This window comes from Lutjanus erythropterus, chromosome 3 (assembly GCF_056507025.1).
Source record: "Lutjanus erythropterus isolate fLutEry1 chromosome 3, fLutEry1.hap2, whole genome shotgun sequence".
NCBI classification, from domain to species: Eukaryota; Metazoa; Chordata; class Actinopteri; order Lutjaniformes; family Lutjanidae; genus Lutjanus; species Lutjanus erythropterus.
Window position 1 is genome coordinate 47,141,789 of NC_139319.1, and position 16,943 is coordinate 47,158,731.

Sequence of the window (16,943 nt, forward strand, 5' to 3'; positions counted from 1 at the left end):
CTGACTCACACTTTAATGAATTAACCTACAATCCACTTTATAGTTACTGTATTTGCAATATCTTCACCACTGCTTTGACTTTTACATTACTTAAAATGCTGAAAACTTTTACAACATTTTAATTAAAACACAGAGCTTTGCTCTTTTTAGTCCACCCCTAGACACCTTCATTCTCCCTCAGTCCCCACCATCACCTCCACTGTCCATGCTACAGGTATCTCCGTACATGAGCTTGAATTTTCTTTTGTTTCCATGCGATTTATTCCTCTTTAAGTTTTTTTTAATATATATTTCCCCTGCTGTACCTCTCTTCCTGCTCCTCCGTCTCCTCTCCTGCCCTCCTCATTTTCCCACCCTCCCACTTTCTCTCCCTCGCTGTCTCCCCCCGGTCTCTCCCTCTCTCAAGTACATTTCTAATTTGAAAGGCTTTGTTGGTTTGTTGCACCGGACAATTAATGATAATTTGCTGCAGCGCTCCGAACAGAATTCCTATCTTCATGGACAGTTTCATCAATATTTGTGAACATGAAAAGAAAGCTGGGAACCAGGGAAGCAAAACTAATTTGTTGTCATCGAGCGACACATTCTGTGCGAGAGTTATTCCAGTTGAAGGCTGAACTGGCTCAATCCATAATGTTTGTTTGAGGCTTCAGCCCCCCAAAAGAACTTTATTTCACACAAGTAACAACTTTTTGAGCCTGAGAATGATTGCCCTGAGGGAACTTCAATTTCAGAATAACCATGAATGCACCTGTCATGCTTGTTTAAATTTCTCAATAATGAAAAAACTAAGAGGGAAAAACATCGGCACAGTAAACCAGAGTGGTAATAACAAAGTTTTCATAATTACATTTAATATTAAAATATTTTCTATAAACAATTATTCTGCCTTTTTTCACAATTCCCTGACCTATATTTCAGCACTCTTTGTTTTTTAACTCTCACCCATAAAACAGCTTTATCCACAGCCATGGCTTTTCCCTGAAATGGACAGTTCACCCTAAAATCAAAATGCGACCGTTTGTGTGATTGTCATTTCCACAGGGCAGGGCTGCATTGTATTACAGCGGCATCTTGGCAGCTGGGGCGATCTATGGCAATTCTAGACTTGTGATTCCACCAGCAGCTTCACGACGTGTCCCCGCTGTGGTGCTGCGAGTTGCGGCGCTGCGAGTTTTGTGCTTGACAGTTTTGTTTGGAGTGCACCAGCTGGGCGTGAAATCAGATGGTCTTAACTCTTACGCCGGACTTCACTGTGACTGATGTTGTGACGTTAACACCAAGTCCACCAAGCCTGACAGACAGGGGTCATAGCTGCACATACAATGTGCCTCCATGTGAGTACATGCAAATTGATGATTGTTGCCAAGCAACGCACTTCTACCCAAAGCATTGTCATGCATTTATCGTGCCTCCCATAGTATTTTGAAAGGCTCCGCTGGCATAAAAACTGAGCACAATCAGCACCTGCAGGGTGGAGCACAGTTTCTGTCCGTCAGAGCGCTTAAATGAAGTCAAACAGCACTCGCCTGCCAAACGAAAACCTGGATATCGAGCGGGTTTGTCCTGTCACAGATGACTTTCTCTTCTGAATGCCCTCTTGTTAATCATCCTGTAAACAAGATATGCTGCTATCCTTGTTTGTCTTTTCCGGCTGTGTGATTATTAATATTACCGTGGGTACAAGTCTGAGTTTCCAACTTATGCCCGCTCCACACTAGGCGCAACACACACAGGGCTTAAATCTAACTGGTGCACTCATCTTAACCTTAAACTGGTCATAACTTTCCGTTCTATGTTGGACATAACGTTACACCCAGGTGTTTGCCCAGCTGGTGCACTCAGCTCCAGAACTGTACAGTAGAAGACACAATAACGATGACAAAAACAAGCAACCACAGATGACAAACTAAATAACAAATCAAAAAAGAAAAAGTTACGATCTTCAACTTGTTAGATCCTGAGTTACTCCTGTACAGGAAGTAATGGACCAGCTCTCCATTTGAAAGGGTCCAATCCTCTGGCCTATGGGTAACACTCTGTTAGGTATCGACCAAGGATACTTTAAGCTTGTAGTGAGGAGATTCGTCTAGCTCCTAACTGCCTTCATCCAGACGTCTACCCTGTTTCCTCTGGCACCTGACTGAATTCGCCTAGAGCCAAATACTATACCAGCCACGCCTGTTGACGGCAGCTCTCCTCTTATTGATGTTGGCTCTAGGATAATGTTTATCGGCCTGTACAGTAAGCCCCAAGGGTCAGTTTGATTTGTTTGGCTAGAGTAACCTGTAAGAACCGTCGAAGATGTTGAACACACTACACCTGATAATCATCAGTAATATAATACAATCAAAAGGAAGGGAACAATGATTACTCTTTGGATAAATAAAGAAAAGGAGCATTACTGAAACCATCAGAAAATTGCTTTCAGATGTGAAAACAAAACATTTTTAAATAAGTGAAATTATGACAAAGAATGGATATTTACAGGGAACGTATTTTCACCATAAAAAACATTTTTTTCTGAGCTTTTCAGTGAATAAATTGACATGTAAAGAACAAAAAACTGTTTCAGACAATCAAGATAGTTGAAGTAAATGCTTTCCTTTTACTGTGGGCTCTGATCAAACTTGGTCAAGTGATTGGATTATGCTGCAGGTGCCAGCTGCTTTTACTGAATTTGGAAAATCTTTTTTTTTTTTTTCACATTGTGCACCTGCAACATGGAACAACATGTAGAACAATTAAAAACTTTCCTAATTTTTATCAGAATCTGATCTGTTTTATTGTGGCTTTTATTTTATATGTGTATATATAAATGAAGTAAGACCAGTGAAATTGGCTTCAGGTAACATTAAGGTGATGAATATCAGTTTTACAGGCAATCTGATAAACAATATCATCATAATCCATTATTGGTAATATAAACTGTGTCTCTTTCTAACATTAAAAATAAAATTATGCTTGGAGCAAAAGACTACAAATTATATTCAGCTACAATAACAGCTCGAAGAGCAGACAGTTAGAGCTGAAGCACACAGAGCTTTTGATACACCATCTCGTCTCACATTAGTGTAAATCAGCAAGTTTCCTCAGTGTTGCAAAAAGACGCATTGTAAGTCTTTGTAAGAACTGAAGAACTGAACTGGGCTTTATGTGAAACATCTAACTCCATTTTATTGGTGATTAGCTGATTTTTTTTTTCAATAAATCTTCATGTCAATTACAAACAAGACAGCATTAAAAATATAGAACTGTAAGGCACCTTCTTCTCAGGTATGATGCATTTAAACTTGTCAGTGGTAAATGTAACAAGAAAAAAAACATAATAATGTGTAACGAAAAGCTACAATAAATAATAAATAAACTATGAATTAACAATAATAAAAACAAAGACAAAAAACAACAGAAAACAGAAAATAATTTGTATGTAGTGTGTGTGTAGAATAATAAAGATTATAATACAACCATAATAATAATAATGATAATAATGATAATTAATTTTCTCTAAAGAATTCTTGTATCATAAGTAAAGTCATATGAGAATATTTCTTGATGTTTATAATTTGAACAGGGTCAGAGTGCATCTTAAATTCAGTCCTAAATGATTGAAACAATGGGTGAGAACCCAGTTAATAGTTTGACAAGCAGCTGAACATTATGATTTTTATTTTCATATTAGAATAAATAGAGTATCTCTTGATTTACGATACGATACGATATACTTTATTGTCCCCATAGGGAAATTTGTTTTGGACTCGAATGCTGCACACAACATGCCTCCACAGTGTGATAAAACAAACAACATAATAAATAAATTGCACATAATCAGCATTGCACATTACAGATGTTGCACATACAAATACATAACACATATTGCACATACCCTGTGGTAAAAAACACCATGAAACTATGAAACTACAATCCCTACAGCCTCAAACAGCACTATTCAAAAGTTTAATGGAGGTAGGAACAAATGAATTTTTAAATCAGTTAAGTTTACAGTGGGGAACTCTGTATTGTCTGCCAGAGGGCAAGAGCTCATATTCTACATGCAGGATATGTGATGGCTTGGTCAATATCCTGTGAGCCTGCCGAAGAACAGACTGCTCATACATTGACTGGAGGGGCTGGTACTCGTTTCTCCCCATCACCTTCATGGCTGTGTGTACCAGATGGGCCTTAGATTTCAGTTGTACGGTAAGGTTTCCAAACCATGCTGACATGCCATATCTGACCACACTTTCCAATACAGCCTGATAGAATAAAAACATAATCTTCTGGTCCACACCATACACTCTGAGTCTATGTAAAAAGTAAAGTTTCTGCTGTAGATGACAACACACATTTTGGATGTAGACTGTTTTGTGGAACAAAATAATCCTCAGCTTTTCTCGAGAATCCTGACGTATTCATAAACATTCATAAAACAGATGTTTAGTTTCCTCCTCAGTCTTACAAAAAAAATTTTTTGGGGTGGGATATGTTATTTGTAATGTTGGGGATAACACTTTTATGGCAATATGTGTCTATCAAACTCTCAACTTCTGCTGACAAATTTGTTTTATCAACAAACACGTTTTCCACAAAACTTACTACAATACCCAGAAGTCTCCCCAAACCTCTGACAAAGCACATGATGATGTGAGAGCAGCTGTAGCGCTGTCACACTCCCTCCACTGTCGCTCTCCTAAGCACCGATTTGACATGGTACAGCAGCTGCCTCCTTGCTCTGTAAAAGCCCCCGCTATCCTCACACCCTGCACGGCTGTTTGAAAGGAATTTAATCTTACCATGTAAGTCTGATCCAACAATCTTCCAAGCATTCACTCGTGTGTGGAATCTGTAAAATGCAGCACAACTGATCACAAACCGGCACAAAGCCTTTTTTTCTTTTTTTTTTATCTCAGAGAGCTGGTCAGCTGATCAGGAATGGGTCTATGATCTGAAGTGCAGAACCAACAGGTGTTTATTTATTTGATTTATTTTTATCTTGAAAAGGATGGCAGTCCTTTGGCAGAGCAGTGGAGCACAAATTTCTATTTGCAGCACTGCAGAAATGTCAGAATCATTATTATTTAATATTTGCTTCACATTACAACACATTCAGTCACTGAACTCACTTAAACTGTGAACTCGCACATTCCTGTTAAATCTATACTGGTCCTTTCTCTGTTTAAATAAAACTTACATTTGTACATATTGGTTTTATATTTTTGTTTCTTAGTGTGCTATTGTCTATGTTCTAGTTTTCTATTTGTATTTTTTCTTTCTATTTTGTCATTTGAAAATACAAAAATATATTCTATTATCAAACTGTAGGCATGTAGTAGCCTCAGTATGGGTTTGACCTTACATTATGAATATATTAAGGAGAACTGAACACAGCATTGGAGGCACACTCCATTTATTATGAATGTTGCTTAGTGGCACATGAATCCAGAAAAAGCCACTTTTCACTGTAAAAATTTACCAGGATAAATGTATACCATGCATGCTCTGTGTGCTGCAGCGTCAAATTTCCGCTGGCCGAGACGCTTAGCTGTCAGTTTAGCCCTCCGCTAACTTTAATAGTGATAAAACTGTGCAGCTCTTCTAGACTTTACACCTGTAATCAGACAGAATGAATCAAGTCTTGAGAGTGAAATCATTTTGCAGGGGTTGTGATGCTCAGAAATTGCTCATGCTCATGTTTGTGCTGTTTTACAAAAAATCTTTTTCGGTTGCTGAGCATCACGTGACTTTGTCATTACACAGTTTGGCCACTTTGTCAAACTGGCTTCCTGCATCTTTGCTTGCCTACATTGAAAAGATGAGCTTTGCCAGTTTTCCACATAATTGATTTGAAGTGGCCAATCAGGATGTCTTGGAGGTGGGAGGGGTGCATGTGCCTGTGACACAGGTGGCTTTGCTTTCTTACACCAGCACAGTTGCCATTTTTGCCACATTTGCAAGATAGCAAATGCACCTAGTCTGTGCTTCTTGTTCGCATTTAGTCTAAAACAAGTCTTATTTTAGACTAAAATGACATTAAAAACTGTATTTTAAGGATGTCAAATACATACATACAAGCACTTAATGTATTTTGTAACAAATTACATCTTATTTTTTTCTGTCCAGCAAATACAAAGTATAAATTACGCAAAAGTAACTAAATACATATGTAAAATGCTTTCAATTGATACTAATATTAACAATATTGTTCATCTCTGCTTGTAGTGTTGATGAATAAGGAAACAAATGTCTAAAAATAAAGGTCTAAAAAATAAAATCAACATACTCAAATGTAAACCTGTCAAAAATTCAGGTTCATTTGAATGTTTTGATTTTTATCTTAAAATGTGTAATTTGTGAGTTTAGTTCATTGACCTTTTTTTCAAGAAGCTCCCCGTGGAGAGCTAAAATCCTCCCGCTTCTCACAGCTGTTCCATTCACTTCCATAACTCGATGGGTTTTCTCAGTAGGGGTTTCTTTCATCCTCCTGACAAGCTGAAATGTGTTCCACGGGTTCTCTGCCTGCTAAATTGTGATTTTAACTTCCAGCACCTTGTCGCTTTGACACAAATAAAACAACAGCTGTGTCGTGGGATGCGTTATTGCCGAAAGCTAACAAACTAAAAGCAACATGTACATCAAGTGTAACTTTTAATTTCCCCTCCTGTTGCCCTTGCTTCCTGTGTTTTCTGAGCGTGGTGGTTATTATATGATGCTCTTTGATGCTGAATATATGTATTAATAATCACATGCTTACATTAAAAATATATAGTGAGTAGACTGTTAAGAATGTTCTCTGTAAAACAGGATCTGACTGTGGATGAAGCAGACCTGTGTGAACATGATATTCCCATCTCACATCAATATTACACTGCTCATCAATGACTAATTTTAATAAGTACTGCTGGGTATCTGGAGATCCTTAAAAGCTCTGAACACGTCATAATTGTCTAAGAGCTTAAACAACGTTAATGGATTAAATACCGACTCCATGTTTATATTTAGTCGAGGCAAATTTGTAAGATGAAGCAAATGAAACAAGAGGGATGACATGAATTTCATAAATGTAAGGTGTGAATGAGACTGACAGCAGTAAAACTGTTTGCAAATTATATTTTCTCATGTTAAGCCACATTTTCTGGGGAAATACACTGATGGGTAAAGTTTTGACAACTTTGTGTCTTCTTTCTGGTTCTAGCAATTTACTTTAATTCCAGGTAGTGCTGACAGTCTGTGTAGTCTTCACATGACAGTGAAAGGATACACAGCTGTGGTGAGATACAGAGCTGTAAAGGACCGCTGGGAAAAAATCAATTACACTGCAACCACATTCTTTTTTTTTTTAAAAAAAAGTTTTTTTTTCTCTCTTTTTTCTTTAATTTATTGGTGCAAGACAAGACAACACAATAGTAAAGACAAAACATAACAGAAAAAAATTAATAAGGGTGTGCAAAACTTTACATAACAGCAAAAACAATTAAAACAGGCACAAGCACAAATTCAAAGGTTTAAGATTCTGGATTTAAAATGACTAAGAGTTCGCAAAAAAATAATTTTTAAATTGCATAGTAGTGAGTTTCAGGTGGATGGTGCAAAGAAACAAAAAGCATGTGTATATACAATGATAAAAAGGAAAATCTAATAATGATGATGAGAAGAAGAAGAAGAAGTTGTTATATCCTTTTAGACACCTTTGACACAAACAATAATTTTACCATACAAAAAGGTATATCTGTTCAAGTGTATGCTACATTTAAAACATATTTATTTTCAGTTTTGTTTGGGGACAGATACAGTATACAGACAAGCTAAAAACAGCAATCCAGTGAACGTATCAACAAAACATCATAAAACTGAGTGAAGCAAAAAGCAATAAAACACTAAAAACTAGACACAGGTACATGTTTGCTGCTGAATTAACCAGGCAGCTTTCTTCAATGTGGTGAAGTCTGCAGCAGATTTCAAGCAATCAGGTCGCGTGTTCCAAACCTCTGCTCCTTTCACAGAAAAAGCTGTCCGAGCAAAAGATGTTTTACAGAACGGAACGTTATCTTGGCCACTTGAAGCCGCTCCGGTGGATCTGCTCCGTAGTTCATTGGCGTATTCACGGAGCGGCTGAGAAGCAGGCCCATTTAAACATTTGAACACAAGTTTATACACTGACGATCAATGAAGTTTGCAGAACTTAAAAACTTGTATTTACCGGAGACGAGGCAGTGATGGCACCATATTTTGCTTTTTGTCCAAGATTTTCAAGGTGTGATTGAAAAGACAGCCAGTCAATTTAATTACAGACACATCTGGCCTGAGGACAAACCACAGAATACCACTGAATTTAGAAACATCAAGGCACTGTCAAATGTCCAGAAACTTTGTATGATCTTAAAACAGTTCAGGTTAGCTTTCTTTTCATTTTACCTCATTTAACCAGTTGTTCGCCACTTCACTTCACAGTCAGAAGATGATAGTCTCTGCTCTCTTCACAGCCACTGAGGTTCCTTTGGAAAAAAAAAATGTAATTTTACCACATTTTAACAGGACACGGGAGGTAGTGGTCTCCCGCTGCTTCAATCTGGTAGTGCAGACCCTAACTAACACATAAAAACACCAAAGTCACACAGCAACGCAAACAAACTAGCCAATCACAGCAGTGGTAACCCAACATCTGTGTTCTGAGAGGTATAATTACTGCTTCTGTCCAAGAGAGAGAGAGACTGTTTGCTTTGAAGAGAGCAAAGATGGCGGCTTCAGTTTCCTGTCAGAAAATGTTTTCTGATGGCAAAGAAAATAAAATGTTCTAAATCTAGCTTATGCTTAAACCCATGTTGTTTTTTTTTGGTTGTCCTTTTTCCAAGTGGCTAAAACATACTTTGCTAAAATCTACAGCAGCCCACAACCAGAGGTGAAAAGAGTACATACATTACATTACTAAGTACAACTACTAGTGTAGATATATACTTAAGTAAAAGCACAGTATTTGTCACAAAAACTACTCAGAGTACTAGTTACATTTAACTGTTAATGTCATCGTCACCTCTCCAAACTAGGGTTGCGAATTTTGTGTATTTTCCTAAACCAATAAGAAACTCTAACATTCAATTAATCATTAATAAATTATAAGATACACAAGACATTTTTTTCCTTGTTTCCAGATTTGTTTCTGTTTTTGTCATTTTAAGTCTAATTTTATTTTCTCCGCCAAAACAATGTCAAATTGTCAAGGAACAATAACTGCCATGACTATTGATTAAATATCCATGAATACATTTTTAATTGGTTACATTCTTAACAACCATTAAGGGATTAATGACTGATCATTGACATTCTCATGCCAAATATGTGTAGCCTGTTTGCAATCAGAGAATCCTATTGGCTACTGAAATGCAGATGAAATGTTTGGATATTAATTCAAATTGTACTCAACTATGATTTTAAAAGTAACTAAGTGGATTATATCTTGTATGCATAGTTAAATAACAGTAAAATTACGACTTGAAATTCTACTCATAAAAGTACCCCCAAAAATCTACTTAATTACAGTAATTTGAATATTTGTAATTAGTTACTTCCACCCCTGTCCACAACAGTACATTGCTTAGCTTCCGTGTTGGGACTCCTGAGGGATCTGTCAATCAAAGGTGATCTGACACGCCCATACAGTCTTGAGTAATGGTCTATACAGGAATAATGTGCTTTTTTTTTCTTTTTTGTTAAACAGTTTTCTTATATTTATGAACACTTATTTACACTCAGATCTTTGTGGATGCCTAATGAGAAACTTAAACTTTGATATTATATATGCATTTTTATAACTTAAAGCCACATTGTCGGAGGCTTAAAGATATTTAAACCAATTATAACTGATGTAACTTCTTCTGTAACTGATTCCCAGTCTGTTTTAATGAGTTATTCATACATATGCAGTTGGAGGTTAAATCTGCAATTGTGTCTTATTGCTTTTCTCTGCCTTGTTTGTGTATTGTATAATGAGTATGTACTGTATAATATAATGAGAAGTAGATTTGTGTATCATTTATGAATATCACTAAAAGAAAATTCATCATAATATAGCTGAGCAAAGTAAAACAGTGAACATTCTGGCTGTGAACATAAGGAAACTATATGAGCAAATGAACTGTGATTGTTTTTACTTGATTTGTTGTTTATTCTCTGAATAACCACTGAACTTCTCTCTGTGTTTCTGTGTTTGTAGGATGGTATGGGGAATCTGCGGGTGACCAAGGAAGGCGTCAGATTAGAGGGGGTGTCTGAATTCTTATTGCCTTTATACGTGAAAGAGATCCAGTCCCGCAGGGTAAGACCACGTGTGTGTGTGAGTGCATGCGTGTTTGTATGCCTCCACACATCAAAATGAAATCCATGCTGTATTTTAGAACAAATGCATTGTCTGAGTATTTGCTCTAAGTGTTTTTTCATGTTCCATTCCATTTGTTTTTTCAGTGTATATTGAATTGAATATTGTATAATGTGTCCTTTGTTAAAGGACCAGTGTGTAGAACTTAGTGCCATCTTGTGGTGAGGTTGCAGATCGCAACTGACTGAGTACCCCAGGGATGCCACGATACAACGTTTTCCAGACCAGTTCCAAGTACAATAACTTACATTTGAGTGCTTGCCAATACTGTGTGGCGTTATAAGTATATAAAGGGATAGTTCACCTAAAAATCTAATCCAATCTAATCTAAATTCATGCCGATTGACAGATGGGTTTAGTTTTTTAGTTCACAAAACACTGCTGGAGTTTCACACAAAAACATGAACGATGACCAGTTTTCCAGTGTAAATTTAATAAATAAATAAAATAAAAAAAAATAAAATGCCTTCATGCTGTTCATCTGGTGTAATCCAAGTCTCCTAAAGCTCCAAAATGCCAAGCTGACCTGAAAAACATAATTGACACCATTTTTTAGGCTTTAATCTTCACTGCAGATCATTAGCTTTGAGCCATGTTCCGATGCGCATACAAACCGTCTGAACTGAGCGTGTACAGTTTGACAGTGTGCACACAAGTTACCCGCATTTTGTAGCTTTAGGTTCAAACTGGTGATCAGTCACTTAAAATTGTTAGGGAGATTCTGCAGTGCTGTTTTCCTGTGAAACTCCAGCAGTGTTTTGTGGACTAAAAAATCAAAGTCATCCTTCAATCGGCATGAGGTTGAGTAGATAATGACTGAAGTTTCATTTTTGGGTGTTGTTGCTGTTTCTGGCTGCTAGCATTAGCAAACTGCATTGTGTTGGTTCTTCAGATGTTTCATCAAATTGTTTGTGTTGATGGGGCTACTTTTCATAAAGTGGTATCAGGTTTGTTGGTATCAGAGTAGTTTTATAAGCATGAGTACAAGCACATGAGCACAGCAATGGACCGATACCTGATCGCGATATTAGCACTGTATCTGTGAGTCCATTGAATACAACTCATCTCACCCCTCCCTTGTAAGTGTGTAGGAGAATCTACAGTGGTCACAAAACTTGCAAAAAACACAAAAGGCCCTCTCTAACCAGTGTTTGCTTTGTCCGTTCTGGGCTACAGTAGAAACGTGGCAGTGCAACATGTTGGACCATATGAAAGAGGATTCTTTATTATACTACTGAAAACACACTTCTCAAGCCTATCTAACTCCAAGCCAGTTCACCTTTCCATTTTTTACTGCCGCCTTTCTTGAAACTGTTGTGCCTTTTATCAGCAACTACTTTCATGCAATTACACAAAGCACGTGCATGTTACAGATGGCACTCAAGTGTGGCGACAGTGGGGTAATGACACTCATGATTTCTGCAAGGTCAAGGTAATCATGAGGCAAATGACTGTGTGTTTGTAATGAATGCTAAGTTAGCTTAAGCTACAGAAGTAAATAGGACTGGATATCCAACCTCAGCGGCCACTTTCTGAGCTCTTGACAGATCATTTAGAAAACTTGAATTCACTTCAGCGCAGATAATTTCCTTGATTAAGAGATTATAAACTGTTCAAACTGCTGTGCTTGTATCTCTTTGTTAGTTCATTCAGTCCATTAAAATGCATGTGACAGCGGTCCAATGGTAATAAACCCAGAATCATTACTGTATGAGACGTCTCGTCTTCGTCCTGATCAGATGCAACAAGTGCTGTGCTGCGTAAACTTCTGTCACCTCACTCAGGGACCATCAATAAATTGGTTTTGTGTCAAAAAGTGATGTTATTTTCAATATCTTTGTGCTAACTTGCCCATATTAGTGAAAATTATGATTAAGACATTAAGCCAAGTTGGTCTCATGTAGATGCCTGTTTTAATTGCTAATGTGTTATTATTATTTTTTTATTTTTTTTTTTTTCAGTAACTTCCATGTCATGTGACCCAGTGACTTCAAATCAATACTGAACTGTTTTACTACACCGGACAAATAAGACACAACTCTTTTTATTGGATTTAAGTCTATATACATACATATATATATATATATATATATATATATATATATATATGTATATATATAACAAGAAATAATAATTTCTAAACTTGACATGTAGGAAAACACCCTTACCCTAGACAAAAATTAACAATTCAGATGATTTAAAAAATGTGTTAAAAGCCTTCAATATCTAAAACTAACAATAGCTACTCATAACATAGGTGTAAAAATGTGTTATTATAATCATCTGTGTTTTAAAAATTGATTTTTTATGAAAATGTTCGTCCTTTAAAGTTGTGTCCCAGATTTCTGTCAGATTAAAAAAAAACATGATTTAATCAGGCATGAAATGGTTAAGCTACACCTTAAGGGCCCCTGTCTCACTTCCTGGTTTTAAAAAAGGCAGGAATACTGCTCAAGCACTTGTAAACTTTCAATTTTTTGGCATATTCATTGAATATTATTGCCATCAGATGTGTTTCAACCATATGTCAACTCCGTAGTCCTTCTAGATCAAAACTTAACAAGAATTATGGTTTAAAAATGTGGATTTTGATTAGCATTATGAGAACTCTTAGCAACTTTGAAAAATAAAATGGTTACTCACTATGATCCTGTGAGATTGAAAAAAATAAAGAAAAAAAAAACGTTCTCTGTAAGACATCTGCTCCATCTGATGGAAAATTTTCGAGTTAATATAAAATGCTATCACTAGGTTTTCCTGTTACAAGGTTTAATAGCTGAGACTTTGATCTTTTGAAATACATTTTCCAGCATCATTGAAGAGCGAAAATGAAAACACCCTCAAAATTAGGTCCCAATTCTCAAGAATGAGCAAAAAGTGAAATAGTGATTTTTTTTTTCACTTTTTTTCACTTAAGTGCAAGCCACGTTCTAAATTTGTGCGTGCATGCCACGCATGTTCTCCAGCCCTTACCACCTCGCTTGTCCTTTAAGTTATGAGGTGAGGATGCGTGTGTGTGTGTGTGTGTTTGTGTGTGTATGCCCTTATGCTCCGACCCCTATAATGAACAGAGATCAGACGCTGTTCCCAGCACTCAGGGTCTATTTGTCATGTATGTGACATATTATAGCTCTGCATATGATCCAGCACTCTTCCATATCTCCATTAATCACACACAGAATCATCATCGATCCCGTCAGCAGAGGCAACATAGACACTATGTCACTCTATATAGGGCGATTCTTGTGACACTGTGTGTACGTGTGCTTGAGCATGTGTGTGTTCATGCGTATGAATAGTGAGCAGGGGGAATTGACTTTAATAGTGTCATGCTGTCACAAACACAGTGTGTGTGTGTGTGGAGTGCAGCAAGAGATTAATGGCGTGATGGAGCAGGATGGAAAGCTGTAGGACGATTGATAGACAAGAAATGTATGAAAGATGTAATACTCCATAGAGATGTGGTGTTGTTTTTCATTACTGTAACGCTAAAAAAAGTGTAAAGATGTATAGATCTATAGATAGACACGTGTATGATACCAAAGTCCTACATCGCTTGTAGTGGTTCTATTACCTTATAATACTAACAGCTCTTCTATGACATATTCAGTCTTTGGAAGGATGTTGTTGGGATAGTTCACTTTATGCTACTTAAGCCTGTGTTGCCCATAGACTGTATAAAAATGGTGGGTGGAGCCTCTGTTATGTCACCCATGGGTTTACAAAGAAACATTATGAAGCTCACAGTGTGGTGGCTCTGGCTGTCTCCGGCTAATCCAAAACTGGGCAAAGACATGAAGCATGAATGGAGGTGATGCAGCTGAAATCATCGACACGTTGGTGGAATTACCATGAATTCGCCAAAACTGAAGTCAAAATATCCAAGATATGGGTGCTACCATTTTGCAGCGGTGATGTCATTTGGAGCCAGAGTCTATGCAGTGTAGTGATCATCAGGATTGGAGTCCTGCTTTTGAGTTTTGAGTTCCCGCCTATGCAGCCAGTCAACTCAATTGCCCACAGAGCTCAATAGCACCAAAATGCTACTTGAACTGATGAGAAAAATGGAACAGTGAAAACACCTGAGCTAACATCAGCGAGATAAGAACAACATAAAAAAAAACAACAACAAAAAAAAAAACATCGATTTGATGTGCACTTTGATGTTTTAGTTTGGCCCATGTCCTCTCTGTTAACATAGAGATGGTGGAATTTATGACCAGTACTGCAGCCAGCCACCAGGGGGTGATCAAGATGATGTAGCTTATTTTTTGTGGAGCTCTCATGTTGCCCATTTCTGTTTCATTGGGCTGAATGAAGAGGCTATCTAGAGGCTAGCCACTTGTGATGGTACTGCATTACAAATGTTGAAACATAACAAATATTCTATGGTATTTTTGCAACATTTGCAATGTTTCCTGTACTTTATATAATGACATTGCTGCAGCATTGTTAAAATGTCTCCAGAAGTGGTGAAAATATTGGTGCAACATAGCAGTGATTTTTTTAAAATAACACACCGGTGACACTCTAGAATTTCTCTCAGTAGGCTGCTACAGCATCATGTCGCAAAATTTCCTTGCAATAACTTTGTGTTACCCACCAGTGACTCAAAACAGCCACTCCCCTAATTATTGCATAACTTGAAGCCTTAATATGATTTAAATGGGTGAGTTATATTCAAGGATTCAAGGATTCAAGGTACTTTATTGTCATACCAGCTCACTTTTACAGTTTATGGTACGAAATTGGTACTCGGGTCCGGGATTGAGCCATAAATAAATAATTTAAAAAAATGTATTTAAAGAGCAAGCAAGTATTGAAAGAGCACAAGTTTAAGAGCAAGAGAATATGCAAGTAAGGCAAAACGAAGAATATATAAGTGAGGCAAATATACAAGTAAGACTATAATGTATGTACAAAGATTAAAGAGGCTGAGATCAGCACTGCTAATGCTAGGTCTAAGAGAAACACGCATGCAGCCGCAAAGAGGTAGCCGATAGTAAAGTGAGTTAGTGCGGTAAAGTGTGTGTGTGGTGCAGGTATGTGTTGGGGAGGGATGGAGGGAGTTGGGGGGGGGGGGAGTCTATAGAGCATGGCTCGAGTTCAGCAGTCTGACAGCTTCAGGAAAGAAGCTGTTTCTGAGCCTGATGGTTCTGCTCTGGATGCTCCTCAGCCGCCTGCCTGAGGGGAGGGGCTGAAACAGTTGGTGAGCGGGGTGGGTGGGGTCCTTCATGATGCGAAGGGCCCTCCCCCTGCATTGTGATGTGTAGAGGTCCAGGGTGGTAGGAAGGCTGCTCCCCACTATCCTCTGTGCTGCCTTCACAGAGGATGCTCTCCACCGCACAGTGGTAGAACCTCCTCAGGACTGAGTTCCCGAGTCCAGCTCTCCGCAGCTTCCTGAGGAAGTAGAGACGCTGGTGGGCCTTCCTGACCAGACGGGAGGTATTGGCTCTCCAGGTGAGGTCGTTGGATATGTGCACACCCAGCTACCTGAAGCTGGAGACCACCTCCACAGCTGCTCCTCCAATGTACAGGGGAGCGGGGGGCGCTTGTCCTTCCTGAAGTCCACCACCATCTCCTTGGTCTTCTTAACATTGATGCAGAGGTTGTATTCTCTGCACCACTGCACCAGGTGTTCTACCTCCTCTCTGTATTTGGACTCATCGTTGTTCATGATGTGTCCCACCACTGCTGTGTCGTCCGCAAACTTCACTATATGACAGCTGGGGTGTCTCACCGAGCAGTCATACGTCAGCAGAGTGAACAGGAGGGGGCTCAGCACACAGCCCTGGGGGGAGCCAGTGCTGAGGGTGATGGAGGAGGAGACGGTGTTGTGGATCCTGACAGTCTGGGGTCTGTCAGTCAGGAAGTCGAGGACCCAGTTCCCCAGTGTGGGACTCAATCCCAGAGAGGAGAGCTTCGCACCAGGGTTTGTGGGATGATGGTGTTGAACGCTGAGGAGAAGTCCAGGAAGAGCAGGCGGGCGTAGGAGTTCTTGCTCTCCAGATGGGTTAGGGCTGTGTGGACCACCGATGAGATGGCATCGTCGGTGGAGCGGTTTTTCCCGTATGCATACTGATGGGGGTCCACAGTGACATCGATGGCATTCTTGGGGCATGACCAGCCTCTCGAAGCACTTCATGACAACCGGGGTGTGAGCTATGGGCCGGTAGTCATTTAGGCCTTTCACTGTGGAGCACTTGGGGACAGGAACAATTGTGGCGGTCTTTAGGCAGGTGGGGACAGATGCCAGTGACAGTGAGGTGTTGAAGATGTCCACCAACACCTCCGACAGCTGGTGTGCACAGTCTTTCAGTACCCGCCGTAAGATGTTGTCGGGGCCTGCAGCTTTGCGGGGATTGATTCCCTGAAGGGTCTTCCTCACGTCTGCAGTGGTCACAGTGAGGGGTGTGTCACTGGGTGGTGGTATAAGTCTGGTGCTGGGGGGAGTGTTAGGATCCTTGAAGCGGGCGTAGAACTTGTTGAGTGCGTCTGGCCAGGAGGGGTCCCTGGGGCACTGTGCGTCCTTGGTGTTATAGTCCGTACTGCACTTGATGCCCTTCCACATGCG

The 16,943-nt window shown here is 38.9% G+C and overlaps 1 protein-coding gene across 1 annotated transcript in view; it reads left to right on the top strand.

The window, feature by feature from the left end:
* sgcz (sarcoglycan zeta) overlaps positions 1-16,943 on the top strand; it is a 320,919-nt gene that overhangs the window by 86,823 nt on the left and 217,153 nt on the right. The window contains exon 2 of the mRNA XM_084711049.1: positions 10,208-10,309. Within this exon, the coding sequence (XP_084567175.1) occupies positions 10,208-10,309 (102 nt within the window). The remainder of the gene's footprint in view (positions 1-10,207; positions 10,310-16,943) is intronic.